At 37.1% G+C, this 19,783-nt stretch overlaps 4 protein-coding genes and 1 pseudogene across 6 annotated transcripts; 3 read left to right on the plus strand and 2 right to left on the minus strand.

Annotated features, from left to right (window-relative positions):
- Positions 1 to 748: 748 nt before the first annotated feature.
- Positions 749 to 10,792, minus strand: LOC108566087 (muscle-specific protein 20-like). Its single transcript, XM_017925805.1, has 3 exons — positions 10,635 to 10,792; positions 2,075 to 2,286; positions 749 to 1,319 (listed from the first exon to the last, which is right to left on the minus strand). The coding sequence occupies exons 1-3, from the start codon at positions 10,662 to 10,664 to the stop codon at positions 1,007 to 1,009; spliced, it is 555 nt and encodes a 184-aa protein (XP_017781294.1). The 5' UTR covers positions 10,665 to 10,792; the 3' UTR covers positions 749 to 1,006.
- On the plus strand, positions 4,650 to 5,573 carry LOC108566088 (myophilin). Its single transcript, XM_017925806.1, has 3 exons — positions 4,650 to 4,756; positions 5,010 to 5,297; positions 5,354 to 5,573. Exons 1-3 carry the CDS (start codon positions 4,751 to 4,753, stop codon positions 5,567 to 5,569), a joined length of 510 nt encoding a protein of 169 aa, XP_017781295.1. The 5' UTR covers positions 4,650 to 4,750; the 3' UTR covers positions 5,570 to 5,573.
- Positions 9,834 to 10,264, plus strand: LOC108566089 (annotated as a pseudogene).
- Positions 10,793 to 12,644: 1,852 nt separating the features above from the next.
- On the plus strand, positions 12,645 to 16,197 carry LOC108566091 (molybdenum cofactor biosynthesis protein 1). Of its 3 annotated transcripts, none has more exons than XM_017925810.1 (7): positions 12,645 to 13,167; positions 13,291 to 13,378; positions 13,455 to 13,622; positions 13,793 to 14,041; positions 14,657 to 14,859; positions 14,912 to 15,143; positions 15,266 to 15,370. In XM_017925810.1, the coding sequence occupies exons 1-7, from the start codon at positions 13,081 to 13,083 to the stop codon at positions 15,319 to 15,321; spliced, it is 1,083 nt and encodes a 360-aa protein (XP_017781299.1). In that variant the 5' UTR covers positions 12,645 to 13,080; the 3' UTR covers positions 15,322 to 15,370. The 3 variants fall into 3 exon arrangements, with proteins under 3 accessions (XP_017781299.1, XP_017781297.1, XP_017781298.1); XM_017925808.1 differs by lacking the exon at positions 15,266 to 15,370 and adding an exon at positions 15,542 to 16,197 and having other exon boundaries at positions 12,649 to 13,167; XM_017925809.1 differs by lacking the exons at positions 12,645 to 13,167; positions 13,291 to 13,378; positions 13,455 to 13,622; positions 15,266 to 15,370 and adding exons at positions 13,629 to 13,731; positions 15,542 to 16,195.
- Position 16,198: 1 nt separating this feature from the next.
- Positions 16,199 to 19,780, minus strand: LOC108566090 (integrator complex subunit 7). Its single transcript, XM_017925807.1, has 12 exons — positions 19,670 to 19,780; positions 19,478 to 19,607; positions 19,143 to 19,427; positions 18,836 to 19,082; positions 18,593 to 18,773; positions 18,383 to 18,539; positions 18,126 to 18,331; positions 17,289 to 18,069; positions 17,038 to 17,236; positions 16,680 to 16,973; positions 16,385 to 16,626; positions 16,199 to 16,324 (listed from the first exon to the last, which is right to left on the minus strand). Exons 1-12 carry the CDS (start codon positions 19,758 to 19,760, stop codon positions 16,282 to 16,284), a joined length of 2,856 nt encoding a protein of 951 aa, XP_017781296.1. The 5' UTR covers positions 19,761 to 19,780; the 3' UTR covers positions 16,199 to 16,281.
- Positions 19,781 to 19,783: the final 3 nt, after the last annotated feature.

Here is a 19,783-nt window from a genome sequence, read left to right on the forward strand (position 1 = left end):
AAGAATTTGAAAGAAATATTACGATTTCACACAAAACTCACCGTTTTCCCGATAAAAAAAAAATCAATGTTCCCACAACGATGCGAATCTTGCAAATAATCCAAGATTAACAAACTTACTTAGAAGTGATAATCGCAGAAATGTCTTGATGTTCTTGAAAGAATAAACAAGTGAGGTAAATTAAATGACTTAAGTAACTTTACTTTATATAATTTAATTCTTCGCTTCTGATAAACCAAGGAAATTGAACTTTGAAGAAAGACTAAAAGTTGCAACTTGAATGTTTCTGTAAGAATGAAACTAGTGATGTATTTTGATATACATAAATTCCGTTATTTGATTGTAAAAAGTTTAATAAACTTATAACAATTATGTTGAAAAGATTTTATTAAATAAAAATATACATTTTTTTTCCTTAATTGCAAATGATGAAAATACGATAATTACGAAATGAAATCGTTGTTTATTTGCCGAAGATGATCTTCCTGGAAGCGTCCTCGTAATACTTTATTTTTCTATTAAAAAAAAAAGAAACAACGAAAGAAAAGAACCTATTAATTAACAATACTCGTTTTTATTTCACACAAAACTCACCGTTTTCCCGATGAAAAAAATAATCAATGTTCCCACAACGATGCGAATCTTGCAAATAATCCAAGATTAACAAACTTACTTGGAAGTGATAATCGCAGAAATGTCTTGATGTTCTTGAAAGAATAAACAAGTGAGGTAAATTAAATGACTTAAGTAACTTTACTTTATATAATTTAATTCTTCGCTTCTGATAAACCAAGGAAATTGAACTTTGAAGAAAGACTAAAAGTTGCAACTTGAATGTTTCTGTAAGAATGAAACTAGTGATGTATTTTGATATACATAAATTCCGTTATTTGATTGTAAAAAGTTTAATAAACAATTATTTCGAAAAGATTTTATTAAATAAAAAATATACATTTTTTTTCCTTAATTGCAAATGATGAAAATACGATAATAATGAAATCGTTGTTTATTTGCCGAAGATGATCTTCCTGGAAGCGCCGAAGTTCTGTCCGGACTGCGTCGCGCCCTTGTTGGATCCAGCCTGAAGACCGATCACAGCTTCGCCGGCCCTCAGCTGCTCCTCGGTCCATTCCCTCTTGTGCTCTTCGGAGGGTTTAGGTCCCAACATCGGTCCCTTCCATTCGGGATGTTTGTAAGCGGTACGACCGACGGCGAAGATCGTGGTGGTGACGAGAGCGATGTTCTTGAAGTCCCACAGATCGGTGGTTTGGAAGAGGTCAACGTCGGGCACACCGTACTTGACGCAAGCCTTCTGGAACCTGCACACGCAACAGAGAGAAAACGTTTTCAAATGATCCGCCACGATCTCTTACAGATGCTGCTCTCCTGGTGGCAAATTCAGCACTTGCACTAGTTGATGGTACAAGCTTGTCCATTGTTATCGCATGGGCGGAGGAGGATCATCATCGCATTTAACTAACAATAAATAAATAATAATACTGTGCAGAGGAGGAAGGAAGTTCAATAATAAACAAATAATCTTCAACTGGTTCAGTAAAAGGAAGCATCTCCTCGCGTTGCTGCTCTCCTGGTTGCGGAGGATCGGACTGGATGATTTATGTAGAGCACGTTAGGGCGGGCGTGTTCGTATTAATAAATATCAAATTGTTAAAGCGATCTATTTATTATTCGCTTACTGCTCTACCAACACACACACTTTCTTCAGCTCTTCCACAATTTGCTTCTACGTCGTTCTTCTGATCGCCTGTTAGAAACAGTTGCGGTTCTTTACCCCAACAGGGAAAGGGACAAAGCAATCATCATCATCATCAACATATGACCGTATGTGTAAATTTACTTCTTCGCATGTGATGTCCTCCTGGTGAAGGCGTGTGTGTGTTCGCATCAAGGCGAGTGAGTGTGTGGTGTGCTCTCGCTTACTTTTACTTACTGCTACAACACACACTCACTTAAAGATGCAAATAATAATAATAAAGTGTGCAGGTTGCGTTTAAATATATACACTCTTTCTCTCTGTCTATGTAGGTAGGTAGGTATCTCCATCAGCACTTACTGGCTAAGGTTGTCCATCATCTTGTAGTCGCCGCCGCTCGTATTAATTTTAGAGATGATTCCGGGTTTGAGGCTGTTCATCAGCGTGCACAGCAGAATTCCGTCTCTGAGAACCTCTTCGTAGGCGGCGCCCGGTGGAAACTTCATACCGGTCACAGATTCGATCCATTTCTGGGCTTCCTGCTCTTGCTGAGGATCCCTCTTACCAGCAACCTACATTTACAAAATCATCAAATTATTCAATTAATTATGAAAAAATACATCGATTCGAAGCAAAGAAATGATTTTTACCAATTAAAAGAAGTTTACTATTTACCTATTTGCAAAAGTATATAATTTTGTAACTTACTTACAAATTTTATATCCTGTTTAATAATATCTTTAGTTTATTACAATTTAACGAAATGTATCTAAAATATGTAAAAGAATTTGAAAGAAATATTAGGATTTATGACATATTTGAAACTATAATTGCAATTAGAATTATTATTGAACTAAAGATGTAAACTATTTGCAAATTTAACTTAATTTTAGTTATTTATTGCCTAATGAAAACTTATTTTCGAGTGTAAAACTAAAAAATTTGAAAGAAATATTACGATTTATAACTTATTTGAAACTATAATTGCAATTGAAGTAAAGATGTAAACTATTTGCAAATTTAACTTAATTTAAATTATTTATTGCCTCTTACCAGCAACCTAATACAAAATCATCAAATTATTCAATTAATTACGAAAACAAACAAAAAAAAAATGCATCGATTCGAAGCAAAGAAAAAAAATCGAATTTACTAATTTCTAATTAAATTTTACTATTTACCTATTTGCAAAACTGTATAATTTCGTAACTTACTTACAAATTTTATATCCTGTTTAATAATATCTTTAGTTTATTCGAATTTAACGAAATGTATCTAAAAGATTGTAAAAGAATTTGAATGAAATATTAAGATTTATGACTTATTTGAAACTATAATTGCAATTAGTTATTATTATTAAACTAAAGATGTAAACTATTTGCAAATTTAACTAGTTTAAGTTATTTATTGCCTAATGAAAACTTATTTTAAAGTGTAAAACGAAAGAATTTGAAAGAAATATTAGGATTTATAACTTATTTGAAACTAAAATTGCAATTGAAGTAAAGATGTAAACTATTTGCAAATTTAACTTAATTTAAGTTATTTATTGCCTAATGAAAGCTTATTTTAAAGTGTAAAACGAAAGAATTTGAAAGAAATATTACGATTTATGACTTATTTGAAACTATAATTGCAGTAAAGACGTAAACTATTTGCAAATTTAACTTAGTTTAAGTTATTTATTGCCTAATGAAAACTTATTTTCGAGTGTAAAACGAAAAAATTTGAAAGAAATATTACGATTTATAACTTATTTGAAACTATAATTGCAATTGAAGTAAAGATGTAAACTATTTGCAAATTTAACTTAATTTAAATTATTTATTGCCTCTTACCAGCAACCTACATTTACAAAATCATCAAATTATTCAATTAATTACGAAAACAAACAAAAAAAAATGCATCGATTCGAAGCAAAGAAAAAAATCGAATTTACTAATTTCTAATTAAATTTTACTATTTACCTATTTGCAAAACTGTATAATTTCGTAACTTAATTACAAATTTTATATCCTGTTTAATAATATCTTTAGTTTATTACAATTTAACGAAATGTATCTAAAATTTGTAAAAGCATTTGAAAGAAATATTACGATTTATGACTTATTTAAAACTATAATTGCAATTGAAGTAAAGATGTAAACTATTTGCAAATGTAACTTATTTATTGCCTAATAAAAACTTATTTTCGAGTGTAAAACGAAAGAATTTGAAAGAAATATTACATATTTGAAACTATAATTGCAATTGAAGTAAAGATGTAAACTATTTGCAAATTTAACTTAGTTTAAGTTATTTATTGCCTAATGAAAACTTATTTTAAAGTGTAAAACGAAAGAATTCGAAAGAAATATTAGAATTTATGGATACTAAAATTTCTTGATACACACACATAAATAACGATTGAATAAGTTTGTTGCGTCGAGTTGCGAAAAAAGAAAAAAGGAGAGTGTTTTCATTAATAAAGAAAATACGTATAGAAAAACCGGTTTCTTGATCGAAGGCGAAGAGTGTTTCCAGTTATTTTCGTACTTTGATGCCCCCGATTTCCACATCCGTTGTCAATGGAAGCGAAGAAGGAAAGAGTGAACTGTTTTTTTGGCTGAATGCCCAAACAGCAATAATTTATTATAATTGATCGTGTTTACACGCTGCGGTTTCCTCCTTTTCATTCGCCTCTCTCCTTCTTCACTTTAATTACATCACAATATATATATTTCCAAGAGAAGTTTGGACTGATGGTTGTTGGTTTTTCGCAGACATTTTTATATATATTTTTAGAAATTGTTCTATAGCGAATCTAATGTTTCACTTGGCTGTGTGTCCAGTTATGATTGATAAAGGGTATCAAGTGTGTGTGTGTCTAGAGTGTAAGATGGACTTTGTAGTGTGTGTGTGTGCGTTTTAGTGTTAGCGTTTAGATCCGCCCCCGCAAAGTGGTCGCCCCAATATAGGACAAGCGGATCCTGGCGTCGTTTCAGTAACGTCCCGACGCTCCAGACAGACGCTCCCAAATCGCATCACAAATCCCAAATGGCGGTACGTAAAGAACAACAACACTAAACTCAATTAAACGATTATCGTCTTCGACAATTCGTTGTCAAGTTGAAGGATGAGAATGTCAAGTGTAGATGATGATGATGAAGGCTAAAACATGTAGGCGCCGACGTCACGAAACGGAAACTATTTCCGTCGATGAAGTGAAACATTTACCACACCTGACCATGATCTATGATGCACCGACCAAAACCGTCCAAAAGTTAATTAACAAAATTCGTGTAATCTTCTGCAGCCCCGCAACAAGGAATTGGAAACCGAAGTCCTCACCTGGATCTTCCAGTGCTTGGGAGAACCGGTGCCGAAAGGCGAATTCGAGGACATCCTGAAGGACGGCATCGTCCTCTGCAATCTGATGAACAAACTGACGCCCGGCTCGGTCAAGAAGATCCAGAGCAAAGGCACCAACTTCCAGCTGATGGAGAACATCCAGAGGTTCCAAGCCGCCGCCAAGAAGTACGGCCTCCCCGAAGAGGAGATCTTCCAAACAGCGGATCTCTTCGAAAAACGCAACGTCGCTCAAGTAAGGAAAAATACGAATAATCTTCAACAAATTAACGATTCAATGAAACGTTTAAGGTCTGCCTGTCGCTGTTCGCCTTGGGCCGCTGCACCCAGAAGCATCCCGAATGGACCGGTCCTCAGTTGGGCCCGAAGATGGCCGAGAAGAACGAGAGGACCTTCACCGAGGAGCAGTTGAGGGCTCACGAAGGAGAACTCAATCTGCAGATGGGTTACAACAAGGGCGCTTCTCAAGCAGGAGCAGGCAGCTTCGGCAACACCCGCCACATGTAAAAAACACAAAAAAGTCTTCTCTCAACGCACAATTTCAAATTTATTTATTCATAAAAAAAATAAAACAGTATTTGTTACTTATTTATTCGCGCTAAACTTCTAAAGTTTATAAGGAGAAGAAACAACAACAATTATATTTATAATTAAAAATTAACCTATTTTTGTAAATAATAAACATTTAAAATCGTGAAAACCATTTCTTTTTTTTGTATCCAAAGTCAGCATTCTAAAACTGGCAGCGAATGGCAATTTTGTAGTTAAATTTATAAATATAAAATTACGAGAATAGATTCGGAAAGGAGTTACGCAATTTTGGAATTATTTCAATTAGCTGCAGATGCGAACTAGTAGTTAGATTTTAAACTTAAATTCAATAGGAATTACGTAATTTTTTGCACTATGGAATTGATTTTAATATCAATTTGGCTATTATCAGATTTTGTTGCTAAATATTGATTTATGATATTTTTATGATCAAAGAAAATGCTTACAATATTCGATGTAAGTGTATAGTGGGAGTAGATTTTTTTCGTTATTTTTAACCGTGACCGAGAGTGAAAGCAATTAGTGAAGATGAAAGCTAAATCAATTGATGCATCAATTTACGAATCTTTGAAAAAAAAAATCTAGAATTTATAATACGAAACAAAAAACTGTATGAAAAAGAAAATGCAGTGGGCTTTCCTATTTAGAACCATGGCAACAGGTAATTAATCAGTAAAAACTATCATAATAAACGATTATTCTATTAATAACCATGGCAACAGTCAAAGTAACAAAATGTAATCATTCGATTCAGTTGAATTAGATTGCGTAAATAGGCTTTAATTCTTCTATTTATAACCATGACAACGATACAAACAATTGACGTATTGATTTGGCACTAAATTGTAATCATAAGAAAACATAATGATTCGATTGTAAATTTCGGCAAATGACGTAAATGTTCTCTGAGAAGAAAATTTCATCTACTATAAAAAATTAGTTTGCCAATGCAACACAGTAATGTAAATATACGTTTTCGTTCGTCGTTAAATCTGAATTGGATATGACATAATGATTCGATTGTAAATTTCGGCAAATGACGTAAATGTTCTCTGAGAAGAAATTTCAGCTTCGGTTTGCGATATTTTTAGCTTTGTTGTTGCCGTTACCGAAGTTTATTATGAATTTTTGGTGCAAATGTCTTTTTATATATATATATAAATAATATTTTTATTACTTTTTGGAACTGTGACATTTCTCACTGTATGTGACAAGTGAAACTATAATTAGATTGATTTTGTTTCTCACTAAAAAAAAACAAAATAAACGAACCGTGTGGTAACTTGATGAGAAAGATGCTTAAGTGAAGAAATAGTGAATGAAATTTGTCTTGGATCTGAATTAAAGCTGTAACATTTTCTTACAAAATAGTCAAGTTAAAACTGTAATTAGTTACTTGTTTTTTTTGATTGTCTCAGAAGAAAAAAACAAACAAACAAAATAAACAAACTACGGTAACTTGATGAAAGATATTGATTCGTGTTGTTAGACGGAAAGTTGAGATTGTTGTCGGTGAGATGATAAATCAGGATAGATTCGAGAGAAAACGTAAATTATTAAAAGTCGAATTTATGTTATTTTTCGCGTGTGTATTTTTAGCGGCCCCATAAACCACGACGGACGGCCTCTATTGATATTGTGCATGTCGAGTGTGTGTGTATATAAAAGATGGTCTAAAAATAGGGACGTGGCCTCTCCGCCAATTTCTTCCACCCACGAATCAAGAAGGCTTTTCGATTCGGAACGTCCCGAAATCATATTTTGTTTACGCTTCGAGAACAAGTGTACAAAGAAAAACAAAAAAAAGAAGGAGAGAGAGAGAGATGGAGAACAAACAAATGTTTGAAACCATTGGAAACTGCCAGGAAAGAAAGTCTTCGCGTCGACACTCCGAGGGGGAGATAGGAGATATGTGACCGCATTAAGAGCGTACAATTAACCAAGATGCAAGAGGATTGCAACATCGAACGAAAGTCAGTTTCAACGATCCATGCACGTTACCAATATTACATATTTCGTAGAAACACTTACAATATCTGTCTGTAGCATTCAAATGCAATTAGTTAACTTATTTCTTCTTAATAAACTAACAATTAACGTTGTCTAAACAAATGTGCAATAAGAATAAGCAGTAGCCTTTGGTTCTTCTATTTATAACCATGACAACGATTGAAACAATTGACAATTTCTCAAATGAACTAAACAAAATTACAACATTCAATCTTATTACTTATTATACATAATTTAATTTCTTTCCAATTCGATCAATTGACCAAGAAATTAGTTTTTTTTTTCTTAAATTATTAAAATAATAGAACGTACGATTTCTATTAGTAATTTTGGTAGCTTTGGTTTTCTTTTATAACCATGACAACAATTAAACAATTGACAATTTCTCAAATAAACTAAACAAAATTACAACATTCAATCTTATTACTTATTATACATAATTTAATTTCTTTCCAATTTGATCAATTCACCAAGAAATTAGTTTTTTTTTTTCTTAAATTATTAAAATAATAGAACGTACGATTTCTATTAGTAATTTTGGTAGCTTTGGTTCTTCTATTTATAACCATGACAACAATTAAAACAATTGACAATTTCTCAAATAAACTAAACAAAATTACAACATTCAATCTTATTACTTATTATACATAATTTAATTTCGAAACAATTTGATCAATTCACCAAGAAATTAGTTTTTTTTTTTCATTAAATTATTAAAATAATAGAACGTACGATTTCTATTAGTAATTTTGGTAGCTTTGGTTTTTCTGTTTATAACCATGACAAGAATTGAAACAATTGACAATTTCTCAAATAAACTAAACAAAATTACAACATTCAATCTTATTACTTATTATACATTATTTAATTTCTTTCCAATTTGATCAATTCACCAAGAAATTAGTTTTTTTTTTTTCATTAAATTATTAAAATAATAGAACTGGCGATTTCTATTAGTAATTTTGGTAGCTTTGGTTTTTCTGTTTATAACCATGACAACAATTGAAACAATTGACAATTCACCAAGAAATTAGTTTTTTTTTTCTTAAATTATTAAAATAATAGAACGTACGATTTCTATTAGTAATTCGGATTTGGTTGAATGCGGCAGACGTTTGCGTAATATGCGACTGAAGCAGTGTATTTGCATTACGTAACTAGTTGTAAATCTAGTTACGAGATAAGAAAAAAAAAAACCCAATTCTCTTCATCTACTATAAAAAAATTAGTTTGCGAATGCAAGAATCTTTGAAAAAAAATCTAGAATTCATACAAACTGTATGAAAAAGAAAATGCAGTGGGCTTTTCTATTTAGAACCATGGCAACAGTCAAGGTAATTAATTAGTGAAAACAAATAAAAACTATCATAATAAATGATTGTTCTATTAATAACCATGGCAACAGTCAAAGTAACCAGTTGTAAATCTACTATAAAAAATTAGTTTGCGAATGCAAGAAAGTAATGCAAATATACGTTTTCGTTAAATCTGAATTGGATATGACAATAAAAGTTGATTATTTCGTCTTGGATTTAGCGAAAAAGATTTGAGCGGAGAAAGAGTAGTGTAGTGTAAGATTTGGAATGGAGGTAATTGAGGTTCTGCTGCAGCTGCATTATGCAATTGCAGGCAGATTGGTGGCAAACGGTTTCGAAGAGAGTGAAAGTTCTAACGCATTTCTGCAAATCCACCGAGAAGAAAAACAGTGGTCTGCGGTCCTTCGGCGAGATGATACCACCGACCATCGCAGTCTTGGTCATCCTGCATTTAACCGCCGACGCCGCCGCCATCCTGACCACGCAACGTAAGTCCTTTTTCTTCGCAACTTTAATTGTTTGAATTTGTTAAAATCGTTTCGTTTGTAGCGGAATACGTGAAGACATGTGCGATCCGCGAACCGAACTTCGTCAATTGTTCAACGCACGCCGTCCAAGCGCTCTTCGACGAGATCCCCAAAGGCGTACCGGAGATCGGGCTCGATGTGCTCGACCCGTTGCAGGTCCCGATCATCAAGGTATCAGAAATCTTTCTAAAATCAAAAATTTACCAAAGTTTCTTAAAGATCGTGGAGTTCGCAGATCCTGCAGGGAGCCGGACCGGTGAACGTCAACGCTTCGTTGTCGAACGTCAGCATTCTGGGCTTCGGAAACACGAAGATCGTCTTGAACAAAGTCGATCCGAAGACGTACGACTTCTACACGGAGCTGCGATTGCCCAGGTTGAGGATCGACGGTAAATACATGCTGCTGGGAAGGATTCTGGTGATCCCTTTGAGAGGAAGCGGGACGTGCTGGTTCGATGCTAGTGAGTATATATCCCAAGAATAAAATCAATTTAAGACTGAATCATCGGTTCTGTTCGCGCGTAGAAAACTTGGAGATCATCTTCAAGAGCGACGTGAAGATGATAAAAAGGAACGGCTTCCACTTCTTCGACATCCGAGCCGTGCACGTCAAGTTCGGTTTGGGGGGGATTGAGTCTATATTTGGGCAACCTCTTCGACGGCATCAAAGCCCTTGGTAACATTTACACTTTCTCATTGATCGATTAAGAAATATTCTCTTATTTCAGAGGAAACGACGAACGCGTACCTAAACGAAAACTGGCAGCTTCTCGCCGATTCCCTCAATCCCATTCTGAGCAAGACCATCGAGGACATAATGCTCGACATCCTCAAAAAAGTCTTCGACAACATTCCGGCGGATTTTTTCATCAGAGATATCGAGGATTAAGATGAGCGCATTAAGCTCTAAAATTAGAGCGGAATTTCATTTTTTTTTTCTTCTTTTTCCCCCCCATCTGACACACTTCCATTCCACCGACGTCGCGGTCTTATTTCGGAATTCGCGAACGCGTGACTCACGCTTTTCAAATTATAAACAAAACAATTTCCGCCTGTGATTCTCCTCCAACACTATTTTTACTCTGTTCATATAATTCAATTCGATTTTTTTTGTTAAATTTCTAATAAAAAAAAAATTCGTATATTTTCGTTTTCTTTTTGTCTAACCTGCCACAAGGGTCTCGACGGGCCTGGCATCTTTTGCTAAGTGGTGATGTTCTTCTTTGCTGACCTGACACGCTCACAATCTGCTCTGGTTTTCGCAGGTTAACTAGAGGCACGTTCCACAGGTCGGACGCTCTTATAGTTGTGGTTCGGAGCGTCGGTGTTGTGGATTCGCGACGCCCCCACGACGCCCTTAGTCATCGCGGCGCGCGCTAAACAACAATCGAGAACAAAGTTCTTTTTTTCTCATTCCCCGCAAATCGGACGTCCAAAGTTTATGCACGCACGTACTTTTTACACCTGAAAATACCTTAAACAAACAACGACAGAAGCCAACAATATTCAAATGAAAAAGTCACAACTATTTTCAATCTAGACTTCATGCTCGAATCCTAGGATCGGTCCAAGTACTAAACCTAGAGGTACCACACCCAACAAAACAATCAGATTACTTTGACCTTGACATACTACAATTATCGACAATCTTTCATAATCCAATAATCTATTGATTACTTTTGAAGTTCATCCATTATCTTCGAACAAGTAATACTTTTTGCATTTTGTAACAATTATTGAATAGTTACAAGTACATTACCTTGAGGTAATTGAGCTTCAAAAATATAATTCTTGTAAATCTATTAGATTTAAAACGCGTTTCGTAACGATTACTAGAAACTAGATTTCTTGTTATTTCTAGATTTAGTCTTTACTCTAAATCAATTGTGTTAATAACGTAAATTGTAGATGATTACAAATCATTTTCAATTAAGAACGTCGTTATTTACTTCACTTCACGTATTTTGAGTTGCGATTTATGAGAGTTTCGCAATTGCTGCGAGAAACTAGGTTTTTCGAGATGAAAAATGTTAGTGGGATGGTAGAAGGATCGAAGAGGTAGGTGAACAACTCTCCGAACAAAACACTAAGCAACGGCCTCCTCCGTTTCCACTTTACATAACCATAAGCAAATATGTTCATTAATAGAACAAAATTAAAAATTATATAAAATCTTGATATCTACAAACTAATTACTATATAATTGTATTACATAGTGAATGTGAAAGATGGTAATTTCTCGAAACGGTGACTAAACGTTTGGGCGCAAAGCCAAAAAAAAACTGCACGTATTTATGATAGGTTTCATATTCATTCCCAATTGGAAAGATTCATCATTAACACTGAATCACGGATCATTGCTAAAACTGTATACACAAAGTATTTGCATGCACTTAAATTAATCAAAGTAAATCCAAGTAAATATTTAAATGCGTGTGAAGATTTAGTATTGAAGATATCATTGATCATTTATAAAAAAAAATATGCTGTATCAGATGATTCACAGGAACGTGCCCAACGTTGGTCGCCAAAAATCTATTCTGGAATCCTGTAGGCACGACATACATTCTAAATCTACCGAACTCTAAGAATATTTTCCAAAAAAACTATTACAATCTAGTTGTCGGGTATTTCCGATATATCAAAATAAAAGTTGAAACAATTCATTGTTTAACTAGATGTCAATGCAATTCCTGTAGTCAATAGCAACAAGAAAGTTGATTGACAAAACTTAAATCATTTTACTCTCAATTATCGTTTTATAAAAGTATACATTTTTGTTAACTTCCTGCAAGTAGATTTTGATACGAAATTAAGTTTATCGAAGTAAAGCGAAAATTCAAATTTTTATTAATTCTGAAATGACATCAATTTAAAACAACAATTGCCTCAACCTTATGCACATACGACATGCTTTAATGGTTGCATTTAATGCAATAGTTAATGTTAATTTAAGGATAGCAAAACAAAATAGTTACTCGAAACTTTACTTGTTAGATTGAAAAGTTGCCTAGTCAATGTTTAATCAAACTAAGCTTTTTTTCTTTCATAAATATCTTTCCATGATCGTTCATTATATAGGACATATAAATTTAGGTAATTTTAACGTTCAATGTAATTGTTTGGTTGATAATTGATTCGTTGCAGATGCATGAAGATTTGAAACGTTCAGTGAATGTTGCGAAACGGTGCAAGTGCTGCTACCGCTTTGTTGTTGTGATATTAACCTCTGAATCGAGGAATTGTTTCTTCTCTGCAAGGAATAATCTTATTGGCGTTGATCCACTATCTAATCGGATCTGAACCACGTTTGACCCTTTCGGTTTAAGTCATTCGTCTACTATTTCTATATATATATATAATAAGTCTGCTGGCAAGGCCGAATGCGATTACAATAGATGCAGAAAACAGCGGTAATTGTTTTATCCTCCCACGATTCCATCCAATGAGGACGGCGTTTCTTAATTAGCGTACTTCAAAAAAACACACACACACTTAAGTGACTTGGCTTTATCAGCGTCCTTATTATCAGTGCACGAACGTTGCGCGTTTCATGTGATTTCCATAAAATGCCCGAAGGGATCGACCGCGCGACAAAATCATCATCGTCGTCATGATGCTGCGTCCGAAGTTCTCGAGTTTGTCCATGATCTATCGGAACTACGGGGCCGGCACGCAAAAATTCGCGACTGGTGCAAAGGTAAACACAGATAAAAACCTGTAATCGTCGAGTATTATTGATTCTACCATCCCCCCAATGTACGTGTGTGTTTTTTGTGTGTGTTTCATCATTCGCACATCGGAATCGACAACGTCATTTTAGAAGGAGCCGCTTCCATCGCTGAGTGACACGTTCGGCCGCTTCCACAGTTACCTCAGGATCTCGTTAACGGAACGCTGCAATTTGCGATGTGAGCCCCGCCCCGGCGACCGCTAAAACCATCTTCAAACTAACTCAACTGACCCTTGTTTGCCTCTCCAATTCAGGTCAATATTGCATGCCAGCTGAAGGAGTCGCGCTCAGCCCAAAGTCCGAGCTGCTCACTACCGAAGAGATAGCACGCATCGCCAGGTTGTTCGTCGCGAACGGAGTCGACAAGATCCGCTTAACGGGAGGAGAACCGACAGTCAGACGGGATCTAATTGATATTATCGGTGAGCAAAGTCGCAGTTTGAAGTGTGCAATTCTGGAATTGCACTCAATTAACGCTCTTGCGACGACAGAACAAGAGTAAACATAAGTTTACCATCGCGGTTGCGCAACGTAAACATATCATTAATTCGCGCACCTGTTGCTTTCTTCTGACTGACTGACTCTTTCGCAGCTTCGCTGAAGAGCATCGAAGGTTTGGAGACGGTAGCGATGACCACCAACGGCTTGGTTCTCACCAGACAACTGGTCGCTCTGCAGAGGGCCGGATTGGACATCATCAACGTCAGCTTGGACACCCTCAGCGCCGATAAATTCGAGAGGATCACCAGGAGGAAAGGATGGGATCGCGTCATGATGGGCATCGATCTGGGCGTACAACTAGGCTTCAATCCTGTTAAAATCAACTGCGTCGTCATGAAAGGTAATCTGCAATCCAATTCACGAAGGTCGCTGCAATGACAATCAAACTTAATTAATAACAATAACAAATTCGTTGAAGAAAATGCGAATTTAAATCCACTATAAATAATCATTCAATTTATGGCAAAATTTCTTAACATATCTCAGATTTTGCAATGTAAATATTAAAAATTTGTGTATTTTGAAGAAATGCGATGTTTGCATTGAAACGTTTATATTTTGCTTAGAAATTACTAAGGTATGTTAATTAAATTTTCGTTGGCGGTGTGCGTCCTTGGACGAGTATTTTTTGTGTCGCTATTGCCTCCGTCGATACTCACCTTCAATATTTACATCGATACGTCGGAAACTAGGTTTTGTGAATCGCACAGCACGAAACAACAACAACAAACATGTTTTCAAGTTGTCGCAGAGGTTTTTCACAGCTGAAACTAAAAATGCGTTCATTAAAGTATAATAGGAAACTATCAAGTACGTCTCACGCGGAGCTCTAATTTAATTTCGTTGTTTACGTTCAATTTAGTATTATGTAAGAACGCAAGTACCTTGGAAAGTAGTACTTGCATTCTTACAAGTATGGTTTATTTAATGATTGATGATTATTATCTTTAATTAGGATTCAATGATAATGAAATCTGTGATTTCGTTCGATTGACGGAGGAGAAGAACGTGGACGTGCGCTTCATCGAGTACATGCCGTTCTCGGGAAACAAATGGGAAATGGAGAAGATGGTCTCGTACAAGGAAATGGTGGAGAAGATCCGCAAACGGTGGCCGGATTTCCACGCCCTGAGGAACGGCCCCAACGACACCTCGAAGGTAAACTGAAATACTTGGTAAAGAAACAACTAAGATGAACTGTTAATTGCAGGCATGGAAGGTACCAGGAGCGATGGGTCAGGTGGGATTCATCACGTCGATGAGCGAACACTTCTGCGGTTCCTGCAACCGCCTGAGGATCACCGCAGATGGTAACCTGAAGGTATGCCTCTTCGGCAACACGGAAGTATCGTTACGCGATGCGATGAGAGCAGGCAGCAGCGACGACGATTTGACCGCTTTGATTTCTGCAGCCGTTAAGCGCAAGAAGAAACAGCACGCGGGTAAGATTATTAATACATTTTCGGAATGCCATCAACTGCTCTAGTGAATACGTAAACAAATATATTTATTCACATGACATCGATACGACGAATGCCTCTTCTTTAAGCCCAGTTATTTTCAGGCATGCTGAATCTTTCGCATATGGAAAATCGACCTATGATATTAATTGGCGGTTAAAGCAATTTAACCATTTAGTAATTATTAAAAAAAAAGAGTAAATTCAAGCAAAAAAAGAGAAAACGAAATAGATACGTAATTCTTACTTTGTAGATATCTAAGGTAAATACACGCATGCCCTCTTTCCTGTGGAATCTAATTTTCAAATTTTCTTAACTAAAACCTATATTTAATTTTTTTTTTAACTGCACAAGAGTTAACATTGAGAAAATCGTTTTAGCGGAGCCCAGAAACCTGTCGCACTTGTTCCAGCGGCCATCGATGAACTCCGTTCGTTTTTACTCGACGCGAAAGCTGAGCCACGTCGACGATGATGGTAAAGCGAAGATGGTCGACGTCGGCGGGAAACGCGTGAGCGCTAGAACTGCCACGGCTATGGCGACCGTCAAGTTGACCTTCGAACTCACCAAGCTGATCAGAGAGAACGGTTTGAAGAAGGGAGACGTGCTTTCCGTCGCCCAATTGGCGGGCATCGTCGGGGCGAAGAGGACGTCCGAGCTGATACCGCTGTGCCACAACATCGTCCTGAACTCGATCAAGGTGAGCGCGAGTCTCGACGAGGGCGGCCAGTGCATCGTGCTGAACTCGGTGGTCTCGTGCGACGGGAAAACGGGCGTGGAAATGGAAGCGTTGACCGCCGTCTCCGTCGCCGCCCTCACCGTCTACGACATGTGCAAAGCGATCAGCCACGACATCACCATCAGCAACATCATGCTGACGGGCAAGACGGGCGGCAGGAGCGGCGATTACAAACGCGAAGAGATCAACTTGAGGAGCTACGACACCAGCCCAATCAATACGGAACAGGTCACAGTTGGGGCAGTTTAAATTGAATAACATATCCCGCAAAACATTTGTTTTTTTTTTGATACATGATTATCGTGTTTATTTTCTATCTTTCCTTCTTTTTTTTTTAGTTTATATTTAATTATAAATAAATTGTCGCTTAAGTTGTTACCTTTACTTTTTCCTCAAGAAATGGCTGTCCTCCGCCATCAAAATCCTATTATCAAAAAGCAACATTAATTAGCATTTTTAAACTCATGTCAATGCTTCTACTTACACATTCGAGTTTCCGGCCATTCCAGGCATCGAAATCGGTTGGAGCTTCGGCTCTTCCGGCACCTTCACCGTTAGAGTCGACCTGGGACCAGTCTTCCACGTGTTTCCTGCTTTATCCGCAACCGACGCATCCACCGCCAGAATGTATTGACCTCCGCGAGGGAAAGCCAGAAGGAATTGCGCCGAAAAGAAATCCTTGTGCGGCGTCACAGTTTGCGTCAACACTGAATTCGCATCTACAGCCTACAAAAACAATCATCAGTAAAATCAGTTAAATTAAATATCTCGATGATTACCTTAATATCGGAATCCTTGATTTTATTGCTCGGTTGCAACTGCGAGGTGACGGTGACGACGACACCCTCGACGTGCCTGTAAAGCCCCGGCTTCTGACCGTGTTGAATAACGCCCTCCACTTTAACAGCCAATTGTGATCCCGTCTGCACGCTTATGAATTCACCCATCACTCGAGGTTGCGGAGAAATGGCCAATTTCAGTGTGGTACATTGCAGCACCTGGAAGAAGAATCTTGGCACAGGCAATGGAGCGTCCACTAAAACCTCCACTATTCTGTTCAGCAGCTCAACGTGCTACGAAAAAAAAAAATTCATGATTAAAAAAACTCATGATTAACTCAAACATAACAAAAATTACCTTATGCGTGATGGTTTGCGTGTTGATTTGATCGCCGATGCTTTTTCCAATTTTAGCTGCGTTCCTGCAACCCACCAACAACTGTCGACACTCCAAACGCAAATTCTTCACCTCTATATCCAAGGTGTGACCGTTCTGCGTGTTATTCGAACAAACGCTGTCAATGCATTGCTCCAAGAGGACACACATTTGCTGTAAACTGAAGAAGCGAGCTTTTAGCGTCTTCGTTGAAATAATTACATCACACTTACATTTGAATATTTTCAAGAGTGGCTGGATCCGCGTCGAACGCGGTTTGATACAGTTTCAGGTAAAGATCGCCACAAGCTTGGAAATCCTTGACGCACTTTCGCATCTGATTGGTGATGTACCCATGACGCTGAAATTCATCCCTTGTGGTCTGAGCGATGGTGGATGCTATTGCCGGTGGTGGAACTATGCAGAGAATATTGCACGTGTGCAACAGCTGGAGCAAACACTGCAAGTATTCAGCACGGATTCGCATGTACTCCGCTTGGAATTGTAAATTGTGCGAGGGTGTACTCGCAGCTTTCAACGCGGCAATAGCTTTGTTGTAATGGGCGACGGCTGAATCCAAGCGACCCACGATGCTTCCGTTCTCACTGGCCAACATCACTTCGCCCTCGGACATCTCCTTCAAACAGACCAGCCAAAAATGCCAATGTTCCGAGCTCACTTGTTCCGTTAAGCTGTTGAAGATGTGAAAGGCTATGGCGTGATGACCGTAACGAACCGCGGCTCTTCCGATCCTATAGTTCGCCCACAAGTTATTGCAACTGGTTACCTTGTGGATAACATCGGTTACTTCCTGATTCCAATTATAACCCGAAAGCGTTTGGAACACTAACGTACATAGCATCACAGCTATCGTCGTCTGCTGTCGCGAAGGATTGGCGATCGCAGAGATCTGCACCAGCAGCTGAACAATATCCCTTAGCAGCGGTAATAACGTGTCAGCATCCAGACTTCCGATTGCTCCCAAAGCCTCGCATATTATTATGGTACAATCGCCTGAAAGAAAACATTCAGTTAAAATAAATCTATAAGAACTGTTGTTAATAACAGACCATCAACGAATCCTAGACGCGATCCCAAAAGTTTAATAAACCTCTCGCAATTATCCCTCTTATGTTCAGCCAATTTCACAGCGCACTTCAAAGCCAATTTCAACTGATACGGGTATTTCTCCTCCGAATATGTGAGCAGCAAAATAAGCGTTTCCAACGAACATATTATTTCCTCGGTTCCTCCAACTTCAATATTCTCTTTATAGCTACAATATATTCCAATTAATATTAACAAAAGGTTAAAAAAAGCAAATTACCAATAGCAAACGATTTGCGTTAGGATGTTAATGGATAGTGCGGCGATTGGTTGATATGAAGATACGCTATGTTTTGAACATAATTGTCTTAGTTTAGATGATTGCAACTGGTGTTCATGGCACAGCTTTGGAAATTTCGTCAATACCTCGATAACGCCTACAAAAAATACAATGAATTGCTAATCAATTAATATTACTACTACTACTCACTCAACGCTAATCTCAACATCTTCGGCGATGTCGTCTCCAAAGCCATATCCAAAATACAATCTACAGCCCCGTTTGGCCATAGATGCGCCCCAGGTTTAGCCATTTGATGCAGATATTTCAGGCAGTGTGATTTAACTTCCCACCGAGGATCCGTCTTCAAATATTGCAGCAACAACAAAACCTAAACAAAACAAAATACAATAATTAATAACTGCTAACTCACTGACTAATAAACAACATTACTTGACTTGGAATATCGACTAAAGTAGCAGCAGCCAACTGTGTCAGAGTGTTCAATATGGTCAAAACAAATTCCTCCGCAGGATATGTTGGAAGAAGCTCTATGCAGAGATTCCTAACCATTGCTGCAGTGTTTGTATCGTGGTGCATGTGTTGCAGGATAGGAATCAATTGCAACTTCATGTTGGCCGGCGTGGCTTGCCCTTGGATCATATCCGATATTTTATTGCACATTCCAATTGCAAACGTCCTTAAAAAATAATAATAATAAATCAATCTTAATTCTCATAATCAAATTCTTTTAACGTACTTTGAATGGGCAGCAAACTGTATGGCAATAAAAATTGCAGCCTCCACCTCAACCTCATCGTGTGAATCCAAGCTGGTTCTGATGCAATGATGAACCTGCTGTCTCTCAGGTATGATGCAAGCCACAGCTCCGAGGGTGCGTAGAACCAAAGCCCTGGCAATTGGGTCGTTACTGTGAATCACACTGTACACCCTCCTCACAAATTCATCAACGTTCGAAACTTTATCCAAATGCTTCTCACTCTGCTGGCACACCCTCAGGACACATAACCGAAGAAAGTTGTTCCTAAAATAACAATTGAATTACAACTGATATTTTCAGAAATGAAATCTTACCCTGTACGGAAAACTTCGGCAAGCTTCAACAGAGATGCATTGATCAGGATGGGAAATGGGTATTTCTCGAACAACCTGGGGAATCTAACAATCGCATCGCACTGATCTCCAACTTTGTTCGATCTGAGACCTAGTAGAAAAGAGAAATATTGTTATATTAATCGGAACATGTTTGGTTTCGATTCACTTCACCTTTATCTAATTCAGTTAAAGCTGAATTCGCATCCTGCTCTGGTTCACCAAGGCTGTTTTCATTGAAAGAGTTCACACGTACACCCAACATTATTTACAAAACTGTATGAATAT

Source organism: Nicrophorus vespilloides, unplaced genomic scaffold (assembly GCF_001412225.1).
Source record: "Nicrophorus vespilloides isolate i.1.1-1 unplaced genomic scaffold, Nicve_v1.0, whole genome shotgun sequence".
NCBI lineage: Eukaryota > Metazoa > Arthropoda > Insecta > Coleoptera > Silphidae > Nicrophorus > Nicrophorus vespilloides.